At 38.7% G+C, this 18,896-nt stretch overlaps 1 protein-coding gene across 3 annotated transcripts in view; it reads left to right on the top strand.

The window, feature by feature from the left end:
• Positions 1-17,903: 17,903 nt before the first annotated feature.
• Slc22a15 (solute carrier family 22 member 15) overlaps positions 17,904-18,896 on the top strand; it is a 70,949-nt gene continuing 69,956 nt past the window's right edge. Inside the window, exon 1 of one of the 3 annotated variants that reach the window (XR_002397974.2) lies at positions 17,904-18,551. Coding sequence is in view for 1 of the 3 variants with exons in the window: in XM_004853796.3 (XP_004853853.1) it covers positions 18,465-18,551 (87 nt within the window). In the remaining 2 variants the exon portion in view is untranslated. The remainder of the gene's footprint in view (positions 18,552-18,896) is intronic. The other 2 variants (XM_087213306.1, XM_004853796.3) reach the window with 2 other exon arrangements.

Below are 18,896 nucleotides of genomic sequence, written 5' to 3' on the forward strand. Positions count from 1 at the left end.
GGAACTATAAGCAATGGTTTGTTGTAAATATTAATTTATTCCACAAATACATACTGAGGACCAACTAAGCCTTAGGCAGTGTGTTAAATCCTCTGCGAAGTAACAATGAACAAGGCAGATGTGGTATTTGTTCTCAATTGTTGATTAGTAAAGGAGATAGACACACAATTACCAACTATCATGAGTGCTTTGTCAGAGGCGAAGAGATTGCAGAGCTGGTCTCTGCTAAGAAGTGGCATTTGTGTTGTAAAGGTGGGGTGGGGGAACATCCTTCAAAAAAGGACAGATGGGGAGAGAGCTAGAAACAGACTCATCTGGGTGGAGCATGGCAAGCGTAGGGACAATGGCACGAGACGAAGACAGAGGCAGGCAGGGGACACATGAATGACAAAGTAAAGGGCACTGGCAGACCTCTCTGTTCCCTTCTTCCTGGTGACCATCCTAAAGTGTCAGGAGCTGGAAAGTCTCTAGCTAAGAAATGGCCAATAATTGAGGCTTCCCCAGTAAAGTCACATACCTTTAAGTATAGAAATTATATTTGGATATCCTCTACTCTCTAGGAAGCTCTTTAACCACTGTGAGTTAACGCTTTGGGGGAATTAGTTTCCTTTCATTCATTCAACATTTGCTGCATGCCCTCTTTGCAGACAGCTCTGATTGAGGTGTCTTGTGTCCTTGAGGTTGAGGATAGGTAAACCCTAGGCTCTGCTTTCATGGATCACAGTGGCAGCAAAGTGTTATTAGGTAACATGATAGGGAACAAATGAGAGTGGGTCACTGTTACAGTTTGGGTCTAGATGTCCCCCCAAAGCCTCATGTGGTCATAAGCTGGATCTAGAGTGTGTGAAGCTGGAAGTGACTCATGATGCAATGCTAGGCTCAAGGGCACTAGGATTAAGAGCGTGAGTGTTACCTGCCCTAAGTAGTCTGAATAAGATAAAAGGGGCAGGAAGACATTGGTAAGGTTCTCTTGTTGCTTTTGCTGCCTTGTGTGTGCCATGTTGTTTCTCCTCTGCAATGCATGTTTTCCATCCCTGCCTTGGTGCCAGCTGATTATGTACTGAAACCTCTATGAACTATAGCCAAACCTGTTTCCCTTCAACCTTAGGTGTCAGGTATTTTGTTTCATCAATGAGAGAAAAGTAATTAGCAGTCCCAGAATGTTCCAGCACGACATAGGCAAAGGAAAAAGCTAAGAAGTGGCATTCATGCAAGGAATTGTGGATGAACAGGAGTTGGCCAAGTGAGTCAACAAATTCATGTAGGCGTAGAAGAGATCTGCAGAGAGGGTTCAGAAGCTGTCCTAGGGCTTGTCATGGTGGAGGAACTAAGAAGAATGCAGAGAACTGCATCTGGAAGAGTCACAGTGAGAATGGAGGAGAGAGGCCTGGAGGTGTAACTGGCAGATGGTGCTGAGTCCTGGAAACCCTGGTGTGTGGCTTTAGAGTCTAAGAAAAAGAGAAGCCCTTAATAGGTTATAAGAACAGGAGAGATAGGATTGAGTTTGCATTTCAAGAACACCATTTATGTTTTGGTGTGGCTAGTAGGATTGGAGATAAACACAGTGAACTGAAAGAACATTTAGGACAGATTATTGACATCCAGGTAAGAGATGGCATTGTCTTGAAAGGGGAGTGGCGATGGAGATTCTGCATCATGGATCTTACTTGATCTTCGCATCTATGCTTGTTCACAGCTTAGATTAAATATGAAGTCTTTATCTGTGGTGTTTTTCATATATTCTATGTGACATTTTTATTTCTTTGCAAGAAGTAGAATATTATTTTCTATATAATTGAAGTTAATCTTGGTTTCAAGTCCCCTCACCATTCTTCTGGAAGTTGAAAATTTTATTTCAGTCAATTTGCAGTCTCTCCATCCCTTCCTTGGTATTTTGTCTACATTTGGAGCGGAGTATACTAAGATCTTGCGCAAGGCAGGTGTGGGTTGATAACCTGGTCTCCTTGATCAGGTACCTACTCTGAGACCACTGACCCATCCTTGGGGCTAACACACCTATGGGCAGAGAGGTCCTCCCAGACTTCTGTGGTAACCTTTTTGGTCCAACCTGATACTTCCTCAGGCCCACTGATCCTTACACCATGAGCAAAAGGTACTTCAAGTACATAGCAAATGTCCTGCTTCTTTCAAAACAAGCTAGCTGTGGATAACACTCATACAGTATCAACATGTCAAGTATGTGTCTTCTGCTCTAGAACCAGGCTCTGTGTGCCGGACTGATATTTTCTTGTTGGGTGTGGGGGCAGATTTAAGAGGTATTTTGAGGAAAAATGATTGTATTTGATGATCCAATTTGGGAATCATGTTAAGAATGTGTCTTCAGAAATGATTCCTGGATTGATTTGCATAAGGACCTGGGTAATAGCTTTTCATGAGGTAGGTACCTTGGAAGAAGAGCAGATATGGGATAGTGGACTGGAAACATGAAGTCACTTTTGACATGATGTGTTTGAAATATCCAAGATGAGATACTGAGGAAGTAGTTGGAATGAGAGAGGGCTGTGCTGAAGCTTAGAAAAGAGGTTTTGGATTTAGAATAGACACACACACGCATGCGCGTGCACAGACACATACACACACACACACAGAGTTTTTTTTCAGTGTAAAAAAGTAGTAGTAGTAGAAGCCATGGAACAGCATGAGATGCCCTGGAGAAAGACAAAGAACACAGGGCTAGATGAGAGTAAAACTTGAGAAAATACTAGGGATATTTAAAGCTCTAATAGAAGAAGGACCTGCAAAATAGCCATGGAGGTAAGAGGACAATATGGAGAATGTCATGAAAGAAAAGTCACAAAAAAAGAATGTTTCAAGGGAATGACAGTGGTTAACAATGTTAATGTCACCACTAAGAGACCAAGCAAGATGGAACTTGAAAAGTGTCCTTTAGATTTAAAAGATCTGGGTGATCTCAAGAGCCAGCCATTCCAGCATATGGAAGTTGGCATCGATAGTGAACACCTGGTAGGTTCACTAGAAATTTCAGGAGCATCACACTCTGTAAAAGGATCAAAAGAGTAAAGACTACTCTAATTTCATAAAAGTTTAAGAACACATTTCAAATGGCTCCAGCTGATGTACAAGTAAACTAATGGCCCGCTGGAACAAAGTCTGCCAATTTTTAACAAGGACAATGAAACCTAATGCTTAATAAAAGAAAACAATTATAGTTCTCGGCATCCAGTAAAAAAATACCACATAGGAGAAGTGGGAAACTGGGACTTATAACCAGAAGATGACAATCAGTCAATAGAAATAAACCCAAAAATGAAGTAATGAAAGAATTAGCAGATTAGCAGATGAGGATTTCAAAATCAGTTACTAGAAATATGTCTGCATATTTAATGAAAAAATGAATATGAGAACTGAAAGATATAAAAGAAGAAAATATAAGCAATCATATCAAAGTCCTTTTTCGTTAAATACTTCCAGCAAATTACAGCTCCACGGCCCTTTTCCTATAAAATATTTTGTTTCATGTAACTTTATACTTTTGTTCCAATGTACAGAAGTATTTTAAAATTACCTTGGGGTACATATTAAAATGTCCTTGACCGGGGCACAGGTAGGATGATTGTGATTGAATTCCAGATGCTCTTCGGCCCCGGATTGTTTAAAGGCTTCCTGGTCTCTGAGCCCAGAGCAGCTGGCCAGGGCTGTCAGGAGCCTCAGGCCATGTGTCCTCCAGGACTGGAAGTTGTTTCCAGCCCAGCTACCTGACTAGTCCTCTGTACCTGAAGTCTAACGATACTGGTCCCTCACTGGTACAGGTGCTAACGACTGCTCACCATATTAGCTTAGTGTTTCCTCTCTTAAATTACTCCCTTGGGAGCCTCAAAGGCACTTTTTAAGATAGCCTTACAATAAAAAGAGAAATGTTAATGAAAAGGAAAACATTAAAGTTCAGGAGCTCATTCAAAATGTTTGTGAGAGTCTTTCTTACAGGTATTAATATCTTTATTAATTATCAAGCAACTTAGAGTTAACAGAGAAAGGCTAAATTTTCTTACCTAGCTGTGAATCCTCATCCAGGACTTATAGATTGCCTCTAAAGATACACATCCAATTAACACTGATCTTAAAGTTAAATTTTCAAATTTGAAATATCCTACCTACAATACCAGCTCTTCCAAGTTTGTTTCCATTGTGAAAACTCATAGGTCCACAGTACTTCAGTCCATAAATGATAGCAGTTCCTAAAATGTTACTAAAGGGTGAGCATCCATAATGCAAAAATCCAGGACCCAAAATGTTCCAAAGCCAAAATTTTGTGGATGCCAACACGACACCCTAAGTGGAAAATTCCACAGCTGACCTTATATGACTTCACAGGCCAAACATAGGTGCACTAAAAGTATTGCATAAGATTACCTTCCGGGTACATATATAAGGTGTATATGAAGCATCAGTGAATTTCAGGTTTAGATTTCGGTTGCATCCCCAAGATATCTCATTATGTTACAAATATTCCAGAATCTGAAAACACTGAAATCTGAAACACTTCTGGGTCCAAGCATTTCCGATAAGGGATTCTCAATCTGTACTAAGCTTACACTTTAAAATTCTAAACTATTGGACATGTTTCTATCCAGAAATCTTAAACTGAAAACTTATTTATTTCGGTGCTGCCCCATGGCAGTATGGGAATTAGAGATCATGTTTTTAGCTACTCCCTGGATGAAGGAAAATAGAAACATGGGTCTCAGATGAGTTCATCAAGCTGTCATGCTCATGTTTGCTGCCAGCTGGTCACCTGTTGGCAGGACCAGCAGAGAGCCCCGGGAGTAACTCCATCCTGCCCTTCTATATCCATCGTCAAACAGACGGTCTCGTTGGAACATCTTCTCCCTTTGCAAGCTACTTCATTAAAGAGAAAACCTCTCTGCTTAAGTGTTGTTTAGTTATCAGTTTGCATTTTAATATCCAACAAATTAAAAACCAAATTAACATCAAGGCAGTATCTCTCCATTATATGTTATTTGAAAAGGTACCCAACTCCTTGCAACGATGCACGTTTTTCACCTCACAAACACACAAAGCTAAAAGGAGAAATGATAAAAATAAAAATTAAAAAAAACCTAAATGATTCAATATTTTTATTATCATTTCTATTAATTCATTTTATCCCAAGATATTTGATTCTTCAAATATTCATCTTTTCTTTTCTTCATCGACTTTAGTTCTTCACTTCATCATCAATGGACTTAGGTCCACCACAGGAGGAAGTTGAAGAGGAAAAGGAAAGCTGGTCACCAGGACACTAGAAGTGGCAAATGCCACATAATTAGCAGCACAGTCACTTCACAGACCTGGCTGAAAATATATCATTAACAACCCAGGTGAACGATCATCATCTGAAATTTAAAAAGTGCCTCTGAAGGAATTGTTTACAGCTTTGCCAGCAAATAGCACAAACAGTAAACCAAAGGGACAAACCAGCCTTTGGTGGCTTGCTGGAGCACTTAAGGAGGGGCACATTGCAATTAGCCATATGTCAGACTTTTACAACTCAGTAAGAAACAGGGAGTCTGAAGGTGCAGTGTTTTGCAGCCCAGTTTTTCAGGTCAAAAGCAGAATGGCCATTGAGGAAGGAATAACCCACCAAGGAAAGCTAGGAAACAAGTCCACATTCTGGCTTCAAATACAACAGATGAGAACTCGATCTGCATGTGTTTGTAACTGCAGTCACATTGCTAAGCTAGGACAATACATACACACAAATAGGGCTTCTTGACTGGAAACAGACAGAAAGCTTCATTCGGCTTGTGTCCCTATCCTGAAACCATCATGGATCTAGCACAAACACACTAACACAAATGTGTTACAAAGATAATGTTACATATTAATATTTTTAAGTACTAACAAGTGCTTCACAGTTTGAAAACTATATTAAGAATGGTCTGCCAATTATGTGACTTTTGGTTCCTTAAGTATCTTAAGCTTTTTGGTTTGTTTTTTTGTTTGTTTTTTTTTTTGGCAGTTTAGGGGATTGAACCCAGAGCCTTCACACTAAACTACATCCCCAACCCTTTTTATTTTTTAAGACAAGGCTTACTAAGTCACTAAGCTGCTGAAGATACTCGTACTTGCAGTCTCCCTGCTTCAGCCTCCCAGAAGGCTGGCATTACAAGTGTGCACTTTCAGGCCTCACTCATCGCCTTGATGTATCATTTTTATAATGTGAGTGTTGGATGTGGTGATTTTAAAAAGTAGCATTCAAAATGTGTTGGTATATGTGTGTAAAAGAACCTTGCACTCTCACTTTTCTTAGGAAACTCAAAACTTTCATTAGATTTGCTAAAGGTCCTAGGACCAAGAAAGGTGAGGAAGAATCTTGGCTTGGCACCTTACCTGTAGGAATGGAAAATAACCCTGAAAATATTCAAAGTCTTGAGTTGGAATAGACAAGTTACAGGAGGATTTGCTTTGCTCTGTTTGGCTGAGAATAAGACACCCTTCTTATGCAGAGGAAGATAGATAAAGATGAGTTTGTAGTGTGTAAAATGCAGTATGATCTTTTGGCTCAAATCACTGTGCCAGTAAATTAGGGATTAATTTGGTTCAGAAAATCACGCAAATTCTCTTTTTGAATTTGTGCATTAATGTAATTTCTTACTAGGTGACATTCCCATAGGGAGAGATGTGGCTACATCCTTCTTAAGGCAAACAAGGCTGGTGAGAAGAGCCATTAGAACTAAGCATATTATATAAAATTTAGGACCTTGCACTTGCAAGGCAGGTGCGGCACCACTGAGCTAAATCCTCAGCCCCAGACCCAAGCCTACTTGGTTCACAGTGCTATTTTGATTCAGGGTTGCTTTCATATATATAGCATCTGTGAGGTCCTCACAATCTACAACTCTCTTCCTCACTCTTACCCCACCTGCCCATCCAGTTCTTCTGCCAAGAAAGAAACACCGTTCACGGGAATGTAAGTGCTGTAAGGAATTCCTTTCACAGGAATGCAAGGGCTGTAAGGCAGGGACTTTATAGTGTGATATTCTTAGCAGCACAACAGTGCCTAAGACAAGATAGGTCCCCAGCAACCATCTGTGGAATGGATGCTAATACTCACAATTTTCAGAATGTTTTAAAAGTTGTGACCCCTCCTTTCTGAGCCTGAGTAGATTGAATGTTTTGAACTTGATTGTCTCAATCTTTGGCTTCCTATTTTCTGAAAATGATATAAGCTGCTGTTCCTAATTTATAAAGCCTGGGTGGGGCTGAGACTGTTAATTTGAGGGTCATCATCACCCTTGTGCAACATTCTAACCACTAACGTGGTTCAGGCGGTTCCAGGAAGCATCAATAGCTTAATCCTGGGGAATTATGAGGCATTGGTCCCTGTATCAGGTAAATTTTTATCCATCCTACTGAATCATAGCCTCAGCATGACCCCATGAGTATGGCAGATTCATCATTTCAGTTTGTTTTTCCTAGTCATAGAACTCTCCTATGTACAGCATAGCAGCAGCAACAATAACAGCGCCGACATTTCCATTAAAGTTGGGCACTCAGGAATGAATTTGTCGAATTAAACGAATGCCCTATTATCTAAGCTTAGTGCCTCTTGGACAGCATGTAAAATCGGACTTTTAGCAAGCAAGACACTTTACTATCTAAATTTAAACACAATGAATGGCTAATGTGCCTCATATTTCATCTCTCTTCTTTAAACTCCTAAATTTTAGACCTTGCTCTATTCATATACTTTTGCTTTATTGCTAAGGTTTGAGGCCTGGAAATGGCCAATTTCTCCATATTAAATTTGGATCTATTTTAATATACGTTTTTCACCCACTTAGCAATATTTTCGAATGGAAGTTGTTGCTTGGAGAGGCCAGAAGACAGAAAAACCACTATCTCATCCTTAATTCCATTTTTCTTTTTGCTTCTCTTCCATTCGTCTTCTTGGTCCTTTCTCCTGGAACTACTCCTGGCTGGCTTGTGATCTATTTATTGCCATCAATTTGTTGTGTTTGGATCAATTTAATGTTGACACAGGTAACCGTATTTTGGTTCTTTATTAAGGTATGTTGCTGTGACATACTAACACTAAAGTATTATCTCAGCACGAAGGAAGGTTCCCACAGAGGGAAAATTTCTTCAGATTTTTATAAACTGCCGTATCCCTAGGTACGTTTAGGCTGGTGAAGAACACCCATCGCAAAGGCTTTGAAAGACTACTTAACATATGTCGGATCTATTATCTCACACAGCAAATTTCACTAGCATCTGGGACACCAAATAGCCCATGAGACAAAGACATGACCATGATGTGAGTCACTATACTTGCTTGCAAACTTTATGCAATTTACCAAATAACTTTAATTTTTTCCTGTTATGCACCAAAGGTTGTGTGCATGATACACACTGTATTCTAAACATTTAAAAAATTTCTTCTTATTAACAACAAATAGATGTACATTACTCCTGAGTTTTAAAAGAAAGGTGCAGTTACTACAAAATCATGGTAGAAAAAGACTTAAAAAGAAGAAAAATAAGAAAAAACAGGCAGATGAGCAAAATATGCTCTCAAAATGGAACTCTTTCCTAAGAGCCACAAATGCAATACAGTACCTTGAACCTCAGGAGAGCTTTAATTAGTCTGGCTCTTTCTTTAGCGCATGCTCAGGAACTCTGGCGCTGACAATAAATTAGGGCAAGGAAATTCAGCAGGGGCCTGGGTGGGTTAAGGGGGAAGGGCAGGATCTTAAAGGGGCAACAGCCATTTAAAAGGGCAATGCCTGTCGGTCCCACCATTCTTGTCCTAGGCCCTTCAGGCTTCCACTACAACCTACACCATCTGTGCTTCCTCTCTCATTTAGAGGGCTTTACACTCTCCTAGTGTGACTACCAAGACTAAACATGGAAGTTATTCCTGAATTCTATTTGTGTCTGTAACATGTAGTTACTATAAAGTTCTTACAGATTTTACTTAAAATTTGACTTAACGGGCCGGGAATTTAGCTCAGTGGTTTCGCTGCCTGCTGTACAAGCGCAAGGACCCGAGTTGTCATGGGGTCTTGTCGGACCATTGTAATGGTCTTGCCTCTGGTGTTATATGCGTTTTCCGCTTCCAAATCATCTGCTCCCAAATCATCTTATTTAGGTCACATTGCTCCAACTTAGAACAATACCTCAGGTTCCCCTCACCTGCAGGAAAGTGTTCAGCTCCTCAATACTGTATGCGTGGCCACAACAACCCGTGGAACCTTGTGTCAGACACCCTCCTGTTACAGTTTCAGTTCTCACAAGACCTTGCTTCTGCTGCTTGTGTCTCAATACAAGTGAATAAACTGAGTATGTGAAAGAGGCTTTAGACGTCTTAAAATGCACAGAGTTTTAGAGAGCAAGATGAAATAACCCAGCTTCTACCTAACACTTTGAATGTACTAATTTAACTATGTGTCACAGAAAATACTAATTTTAATTATTAATTTTTTGCTGGAGCACATCATGATGTCAAGAAAAAAATTAAAAGTTAAAAAAAAGTGACTCTATCTTCAAAATAGAAAGAACCTATGTCAGATATATTTTATTCAATTCAATAACTGATGAGGAAACTGGTAGGACTATAAAGCTGGTTCGAAGAGCATTTGAGGAAACAGGTTCTACAGGAAAAAGTATGTTAAAATAGGATTGCTAGATTAGATACAAAATGAGTTTATATACTATAGGGGAATGAAGTGGTAGATTAGTTTCCTATTGAATAACACCGTTTACATCTCTACCATAAAAAACCCTACAAACTGACCTGTAACTTCACAATATCTGAGTTTGTTTGTTTGTTTGTTTTTTTTAACTAGCAAATAGCAAAGTCAAAGGCAGGTAAATGATGCTAGGATCCTGGAGTGCCCTGTTAGATAATGCTTATTATTACACTGCAGAAACATAACATATCTTTTCTGCTCTCTTAATATTTTCTAAAGGTAATATTTTTTGACAATGGAATTTTTTTTTTCTAATCAAAAAACTTCACATGAATCTTCCACATCTGTACTTTGGGGATGGTGATAGTTACTGCTTGAATCATCTACCAAAGTTTTCCAAATATAATGGCTCTAAGTCCTTCCAAGTCATATTAGACACAATATTCTTGGAATCTTGTAGAGGTCCTTATCCACTTTGCAAAGAAGATAGACAGAGAAGTATAAGCATTGTGGAAAAGTGTACAGATGTGACTGTTTAAAATATGGGGGGCCGGGGATATAGCTCAGTGGTTCTGCTGCCTGGCTCAGTCCCGAGTTAGATCCCCAGTACCAAAAAAATTAAAAAATAAATAAAATATAGGAGGAATAACAATAATAATAATGTGATCTGTAGGTTCGCAAAAAAGGAGGCATTTTAAAAACAGTTTTAATAATCCAACTAGATTATTAGTTAAATTAGCTAGAAAGTTAAAATAAATGGCAAACAGCAAAAACAAAAGGAGATAGTAGAAATAATTTCAATTATATCAATCATAAGAAATATAAATGGATTTAACTCACCTGTTAAAAGACAGAAGCGATCAAATTGGATGGAATAAAAGAAGTCCTCTTTTCATAAACATGCCTAAAACTGTACAAAGCTAAAGGGATGAAAATAAAAAGATGATACAAGAATAAAAGATTACAGGGAAAGTAGTAATTGTAACAAAATGATTCAACAAAATTAATATTAGACAAAATGAAAGCAAAAAGCATTAAAAGAGAAAAAAGAATCTTCATCATGATAAGAGGAAGGACTGAACTACCAAGAAGAAAAGAGAATTTAAAAACTCAGAAGCAAGAGTAATTTGGAAAATTTGGATAACTGTATTAAAATCTGATATGTCCACACAGGAAAAATTCAGTAATAATACAGATCACTTTAATAAAATTAACAAGCTTGATCTAATACCTTATAAAAATCTTGCTTCCAACAAAAGGAAGCCATGTTACTTTCAATACATATGATACATTTTTAGAAAGTGTCAAGGTATGGTAACCCACACATGTAATTCTAGAGGTTGGAGGCTGAGGCAGGAGGGTCACTCAGAGTTCAAAGCCAGCCTGGGCTGCATAGTAAGTTTGAGGCCAATGTGAAATAACCAAGGAGATCTTGTCTCATAAAAACCAACCAACCAAACAAACAAACCAGAGGAGCAGAGGAGGAGAAAATAGCAGAGTGGTGATCAGCAGCAAAATTTAGCCTTTCTGAGATCTGGAATCCAGACACTAGAAAATAAAGTTGGCAACAAAGAAAAGAAAAGAAAAGAAAAGAAAAGAAAAGAAAAGAAAAGGAAAGTAGATTGCTGGGAATTAGGAAAGAACTAACAGGAAATCTAGAAGCTATAAGTTGGAGAGATGGACCACAAAACAGAGAAAACAAAAAATTCTGGACTCTTCCTGTCTTGTGGCTCATGGGGAGATGAACCTGGCTTCATAGAAGTAAGGTAAAGGCCCAGATCTGGGAGCTTCAGGGAGACACAGTGGTAGACTGGGCAGAATTGTGCTCTGAGGGAACTACATCCATATGCAGGCAGGCAAGAGCCAGAGAGGGATCCCAGTGCTAGTGCCTTCTATATTGCCAGATAATGTTTAACAAGGTGCCATTCCAGGAAAGGGCTGATTATTTAAATCTAAGACTCAGAATGATTGAAAAACTACTTCACTTCAGGTTCCAGTGTTACCCACAGTGACTGGGTGAAAGACAACAATGGAAGACAGCCACAGACAGAGAGTGGGCTAGAAAGAGATCACTTGAGAAATTTAAGCTCAGGCCTGGAAGCACACAGACTCTGCCTCCCTAGCTGAGAAGCCAGTCCTGACATCAAGTACTCAGACCATTGCACTGATGCCTACATCCAGCATCCCTATCTGCCAACATGAGCAAGGACACATCTCAGCATGCACAATGCCACAGCCTGAAGTAAACAAAGAGACCTCTGGCATAAGGGGGAGTACCTCATAAACTCACAGGCTGTAAGGCTAGGTAGGCAGAGAAAACTGTGACTTGTTGGACTGCAAAATTATGGATCCTGGACAGAAACCACTCATTCAAAAATATAAAGAAATTTTTCTTTTTCCTGTTTTTGGATTCATTTTCTCTTCCCTTTTTTTTCCCTCTCTCTCTTTCTCCTTCACTGGTTTATTGCACTTTAGAGAATTTTTCTTTGTCCTTTTTCCTGTTATTTGTTTATTTCCTTGCTTCGTTTTTTCTTCTTTCCTTTTAATTTTTTGTTCTCCATATTATTTCTTTTTTCTTTTTATTTCCTATTTGTTTTTTTGGTTACCCTTATCTAATTCTATAAATATCCTTCTACTCTTTAACAGGATCCTTTGACTCACTGTTCTTTCCTCTTTCTCATTTTTTATTAATTTATCAAATTTTTCTTCTTGGATTCTCTCATTCCCAACTCTGTATATCTTTAATAGTATAACATTAAGCTTTATTAATCTTTAGATAAATTAACTCTGTGTTACTACTGTTGAATTCATTTTTATCACTAGTGGAGGTAGTTATCACATTGTAGATATTTGCTGTGTGTCAATATTTAGGTTGTCATAGTGTTTTTAATATAATTATAGATTTCTGTGTTAAGGGTGGTACATTATTGGTTCTTATGGAATGTTAGTATCCAATTTGTCTTGGAAGATATTGTTGCTGATTTGCTTTTGTCAGTGTGGCATAGTTGTTCACATTAATAGGTTTTCTATGTATGCCAATATTCAGATTTTCTTTGTATCATTAACAACACTGTGGCCCATTCCTGAAAAACTGGGTGCTGGGCCAGTTACAATGCATTCTCTCTTCCCAAATTAACACAGGTGGTCACACTGGGACAGAGGTAAAGGACTATAGTTAGTGGTGCCCAGATGCATCATTCAAAAGCAGACTAACTAAAGAGACCTTTACACTGGCAACAAAGTCTTTCCACTATAAGTGACCAAAAACTTAAGCATAAAACAAAAAACAATAGAAACATGAAAAGGCAAGGCAATAAAATGCCTCTCAAAACTCCCAACTCCTCCAAGCTGATCCATGTGTCATCGAGGGGAAAACAAAAGCCACACCGCCAAATTATTTGAAAAGATAACAGAAGAGACTAAAAAGCAGATCAATATGATGCTCGGTGGGCTCACAGAAGATAATGATGTAATAAAGCAATCAGAGGGATTACAGAAGACACTGATAAAAAGCTAGTTGAGCTAAACAGATGATACACAACATGAATAACCAGTTTAACAAAGAATCAGCATCCTTGAAAAGGATGAGGGTCGGAGAATTAGCTTAGTGGTTCTGGTGCCTGCCTCGAAAGTGCAAGGTCCCGAGTTCAATCCCTGGTACCCCCCCCCCAAAAAAAGAAATAATGAAACATCCATAAAACAGGAGTCCAGAAGAATAAAAATTATGTTGAAAGCTTGGGCAGCAGAAGTAACCAATGTGAGGACAGAATATCAGAACTAGAAGACAGGGATGTTTTCAGTGACGAATTACTTAGAAATACCTTAAAGATAACAAGAGGACTTGAAAAATGGATCCAACAACTGATAGATGATGCTAAGAAGACTAATCTAAGATTAATTAGAATAAGTAAAATATCAGAACACAGAACAAATGGCATAAAAAATCTGTTTACAAAAATAGCAGAAAACTTTCCAAATACAGGAAAAGAATTAAACATACAGATAAGTGAGGCATATAGAACCCCAAATAACCTTTCCTCATCACATCAGAGTAAAAAATCCCAGAAGTCCAACATGGGCAGAGTCTTAAAAGCTGTTAGAGGAAAGCAAAGAATCACTTGTAAAGGTAAGCTCATTAGAATTACACCAGACTTTTCAACACAAACCTTAAAGGCCAGGAGAGCTTGGAGTGAAGTGTTTCAAGCCCTAAAAGACAACAATCTTCAACACAGACTTACATATCCTACAAAACTTTCTTTCAAAATTGATAGAGAAATAAGGTATTTCTATGAAAAAGACCTTCTCAAGAAATTAATGACCACCAAACCAGTGCTACTAAAGATTCTCAAGGATATCCTAGAAAGAGACATGAAGCAACATGCCCAAAACTCCAATAGTTCGAATATACCAAGCAGAGTGAGTAGTTCAGCAGAAAAGAGAAAAAACCCACACAAAACAGAAATCAGCAACAGAAAAATAATGCAACAAGAATAAGTCAATACCTTTCAGTAGTAACTCTCAATGTGAATGTGTCAGTTCCCCAGTCAAGAGACACAGTTTGACAGACTGGATCAAGAAACAAAACTGAACAATATGCAGTATATAAGAAACACATTTAATCCAAAAAGAAAATTACAGATCAAATACCAAAGGGTGTGAAACAGTATTCCGTACAAATGGAAGCTGGAAAAAGCAAGAGTAGCTATCTCTCTTTCAGACAAAGTGGATTTCAAGTCAAAATTGATCAGAAGAGGCACTGCGATTGGTTGAGGAACAATTCACAAGGAATTGATAACAATTATAAACATATATGCACTAAACATTGGCAAGTCTAACTTAATAAAACAAAACACTAGTGGACATAAAATCGGATAAACACCAGTACAATTACAATGAGGGACCTCAATATCCCACTGTCAAAAATGGATAGACAAACTAGACCAAAAAAGTCAACAAAGTAATATCAGTTGAACCAAACCTTTGAACAAATGGATGTTATAGATATCTTCAGAGTGTTCTACCCAACAATAGAATACACATTCTTCTCAGAACCACATAGGACTTTCTGCAAAATCGACCACATACTAGCCTGTAAAGCACACTTAAATAAATGCAAAAGAATCAAAATTGTCCCATGCATATTAGCTGATCATGTGTAATGAAACCAGAAATCAGTGGCAAAAGAAACCACAGAAATTATGCAAACACATAGAAATTAAACAATACCCTCTTGAATAATCAAAGGGTCACAGAAGAAATTAGACACTTCCTAGAATCAAGAGATAATGCCAATGCAACATGCCAGAACCTGTGACTCAATGAAAAAGTACTGAGAGGAAAGTTTATAGCTGTGAATGCCCACATTAGAAAAGCAGAGTGAGCCCAAATAAATAACCTAACAATTCACCTCAAGATCCTAGAAAAACAAGAAGAATCCAAATCCAAAGCTAGTAGAAGAGAAGAAATTATAAAAATCAGAACAGAAATTAATGAAATCAAACAAACAAAAAAACCCACATAGAATCAGTGAATCAAAGACCTAGTTCTTTAAAAGACTAAGAAAAATAGAGAAACCCCTAGCCAATTCTACAAAAAAAGGAAAGAAAAAGCCCTAATCAGTGCAATTAGAAATGAAAAAGGTAAAAATCACAACAGACTCTGCCAAAATCCAGATTATTAATAGCTACTTTGAGACCTTGTACTGTAGCAAAATGGAGAATTCAGAAGAAATGGATAGATTTCTAAATATATATGAACTACCACAGCTGAATCAAGAAGCTATAAAAACCCTGAATAATCCAATATGAGGCAATGAGATTAGAAGAAGTAATTTTTTTTTTTAAATTACCTAAGAAAACCTCAGGTCCTGATGATCTATAAGAACTTTAGAAAATATGTAATGCCAGTACTCCTCACACTTAAAAAAATTTTTTTTGGTACCGGGGAACGAACTCGGGTCCTTGCGCTTATGCAGCAGGTGGCAAAACCACTGAGCTAAATCCCCGGCCCTTCACACTCTTTAACGAAATAAAAAAGGAAGAAGTACTCCTGAAGTCATTTCTGGAAGCACATTAAATCTAAAAAAATTTCACAGATTAAACATTAAAAGTGCAAAATAATATTACATGCAACAGAGAACCTGGAATAGAACCCCAATTGTACAAGAAATAACACCAAGAATCAACAAATGGGATGCATATTAAATTAAAAGTCTTCTGGTCAGCCAAGGAAACAGTCAACAGAATGAAGAAATAATCTGCACAATGGGAAAAAAATTTTATAGCAACTCAGAAAGAGGATTAATATCTAAAATAGTTAAAGAACTCAAAAAAAATTGGAACCCCAGAATAAATTTAAAAATAGGTACCTGAAATGAACTGATTCTTCTCAGAAGAAAAAATACAAATGGCCAATAAATTCATGAAAAATGTTCAACATATCTGACCATTAGAGAAATAAAAATTGAAAAGACACTGAGATTCTATCTTGCTCCAGAAAGAAAGGCTATCATCAAGAAATCAAATAAATACTATTTAGACTTTAAGGGGAAAAGGAATCCTTTTACAGTGTTGGTGGGAATGTAAACTAGTGCAACCATATGAAAATCGGTATGGAGATTCCTCAAAAAACTAAAACAAGAAATTCTATTTGACCCAGCTATTCCCCTTAGAGATATCTTCCAAAAGCATTAAAGACCTGACATTCCAGTGCTACATGCATACCCATGTTTATAGCAGCATAATTCTCAATAGCTAAATCTTGGAAGTGGATGAATGGATTAACAGATGAATGGATAAGGAGAATGTGATATTCATACACCATGGAGTAGTACTCTAACATAAAGAAGAAAAAACTTGAGTCAATGGTAGGAAAATTGATGCAACTTGAGACCATAATATGAAGTGAAATTAATCAGACACACAAACTTAAATGTCACATGGTTTCACTTTTATGAGAAACCCATAGTAAAACTAAAGAGCAAAATAAAAGACAGATAATAGGAGATAGTGAGATAGATATTTTTCACATGTAAAGAAGACCAAGAGATGGAGGAGTGGGGCAAAGGAGGAGAGAGGAAGGGATAGCATAATTAAGATGCACCAACTCCCCACAAGGAATGTGGAATGTGATCATTATGTACTATAAACATGTATTAATAAACATTTTTTTTTGTACCAGGGATCGATCTCGGGTCCTTGCGCTTATTAATAAACATTTTAAAAATAACTACATACTAGGTCACAAGAAAGCTTAAGTTTCAAACTATAATATTGTATTTATCCATAAAACGTTTAAATTAATAATCAGTAATTTTAAAATGGTTAAAAATTACCATGAACTGGAAACTTTAAAAAGCACTAAAACTAGCAAAAGTACTACATTAAAAATTTTGTGAAGTAGAGCAAAGTAGTGAATAGAGCCTTCAAAGTGTATAGACTTCAATATAATTATGGTTTTAAAAAAGGACAATTGAAAACCAATATGCCTTCAAATCACTCAGTAAAAGAATTAGAGTAACAAGAGGAAGTAACAAAAGAAATGACTTCATATAATCAATGAACTATATTTTAATATATAGAATATATTTTTATAAGTCTCTAGAAAGAAATAGAAAAACCTTGCAAAACAATCAAACAAAAACTTTTCAAAAAACTAAAGTAGACAAACTTGCAGACAAGACTAATATAGGGAGACAAAAAAAGGAACAATAGGAAAGATAGAAAATGAAACAAAAATACCGCTATATATGATTTTTTAAAACCAAAGAGAATAGCATAAGCTTACTCCAAAAACAATAGAAAATTAAATAAAACTGAAAGATTTCAAGAAAAAAAATAGCTAAAAGTGATTCAAGAAGAAACACAAAACCATATCCCCTGATAAAAAAATATTTCCTGCCAAAGAAGTTAAATCCACACGCTTAAAGGAAAGGTTCATCAAACATTTCCTGCTCTCGTTCTGAAGCCACTATAAACTTTTGATTTTTCAACCCACTGATATCCAACTACCTTGAGCATTCCTTTAACTGCTAAAATAATTAGGTAGGCGACCAGTAAAAAGTAGCTATCAATGAACCCCAATAGACATCACAATTAGTGGAACATTAGAGCATGACGAAGATGCTACCAAGACAAGGATACTTGGTGGTCACCATTTCTATTCAATATTACGTTAGGAGTCAAGGTCAGGACAGTGGAATACTGTTTAACTGTTAAAAAGAACACTAAACAAAAGCACAGGCTTGGGATGGAGGCATCAGGGGACTAAGGCAGGTGACCAGTACCCCCCTGGCTCTTGTCACATCTTTTCCTACCTCTCCAGAGTGGCAAATTACCTGCAAATACCTTGGCAACCATCACTGCCTGCCCACAGGCTATTCTTTCCTCTTCTGTGTTTACTCTGCACCTCCTGCATACTTCTGCAAGCCACAGCGGGGGCAATTATTTGTTTACCTATGTGTACTTAACCCGTGGCTAGCACAGAGTAGGGGTGGAACCAGTGCTGCCTGCACAGCACTGTTCTCGCAAGGCTACAAACCCGCGAGCCCAGCACGGAGCTGGTCTGAGAAGCAGGACACACCCTGAGCCCGCAGATCCTGCCCCTCCCGAGTCTGGGCGCCAGGCCCGCCCGCCGCGCTTCCTCTTTCCTCTCCCCAGGCGGCGCACACCGCCGGCTCTCAGGGTTTGCGCCTCCTCCTGCCGGAGAGAGAGGGAGGCCGGGCAGCCTCAGCCCCTCACCCCGAGCGCTCGCCCCGCCTCTCGGGCCCCGATCCGGACTGGCCGCGCCGGCATGGAGGTGGAGGAGGCGTTCCAGGCGGTGGGCGAGATGGGCATCTACCAGATGTACTTGTGCTTCCTGCTGGCCGTGCTGCTGCAGGTGAGTCCCCTCCCAGCCGAGCATTCTCTGGGACGCGGGCGAGGCCTTGGCGCTCCTGCCCAGGTGTGGCCGGGCAGGGCTCAGGCCCAGTCCCGCAGCGCCAAGGTCACCGGCGGGCGCCGAGCCTTCGGGCTTCGCACCGGGCCTGCTGTCTCGCCACCCGGGGGTGGCAGGGCGTGTGGCGGGCACTCGGGCCCAGACCTGGTTAATAAGGGATGCACGATCACGTTATCCGCAGCACACTGCCAAGAGGAAAGGGACCGGTTACCCTAACCTGTGGCGCTGTCGCCTTGGAGTCTGAGTCACAGCCCTGAAAACCCCGCATACAAAAGGTTGCATCTAGCA

This window comes from Heterocephalus glaber, unplaced genomic scaffold, assembly GCF_053883595.1.
Source record: "Heterocephalus glaber isolate CG9 unplaced genomic scaffold, H.glaber_assembly_v1.0 deba00001442, whole genome shotgun sequence".
Taxonomy (NCBI): domain Eukaryota; kingdom Metazoa; phylum Chordata; class Mammalia; order Rodentia; family Bathyergidae; genus Heterocephalus; species Heterocephalus glaber.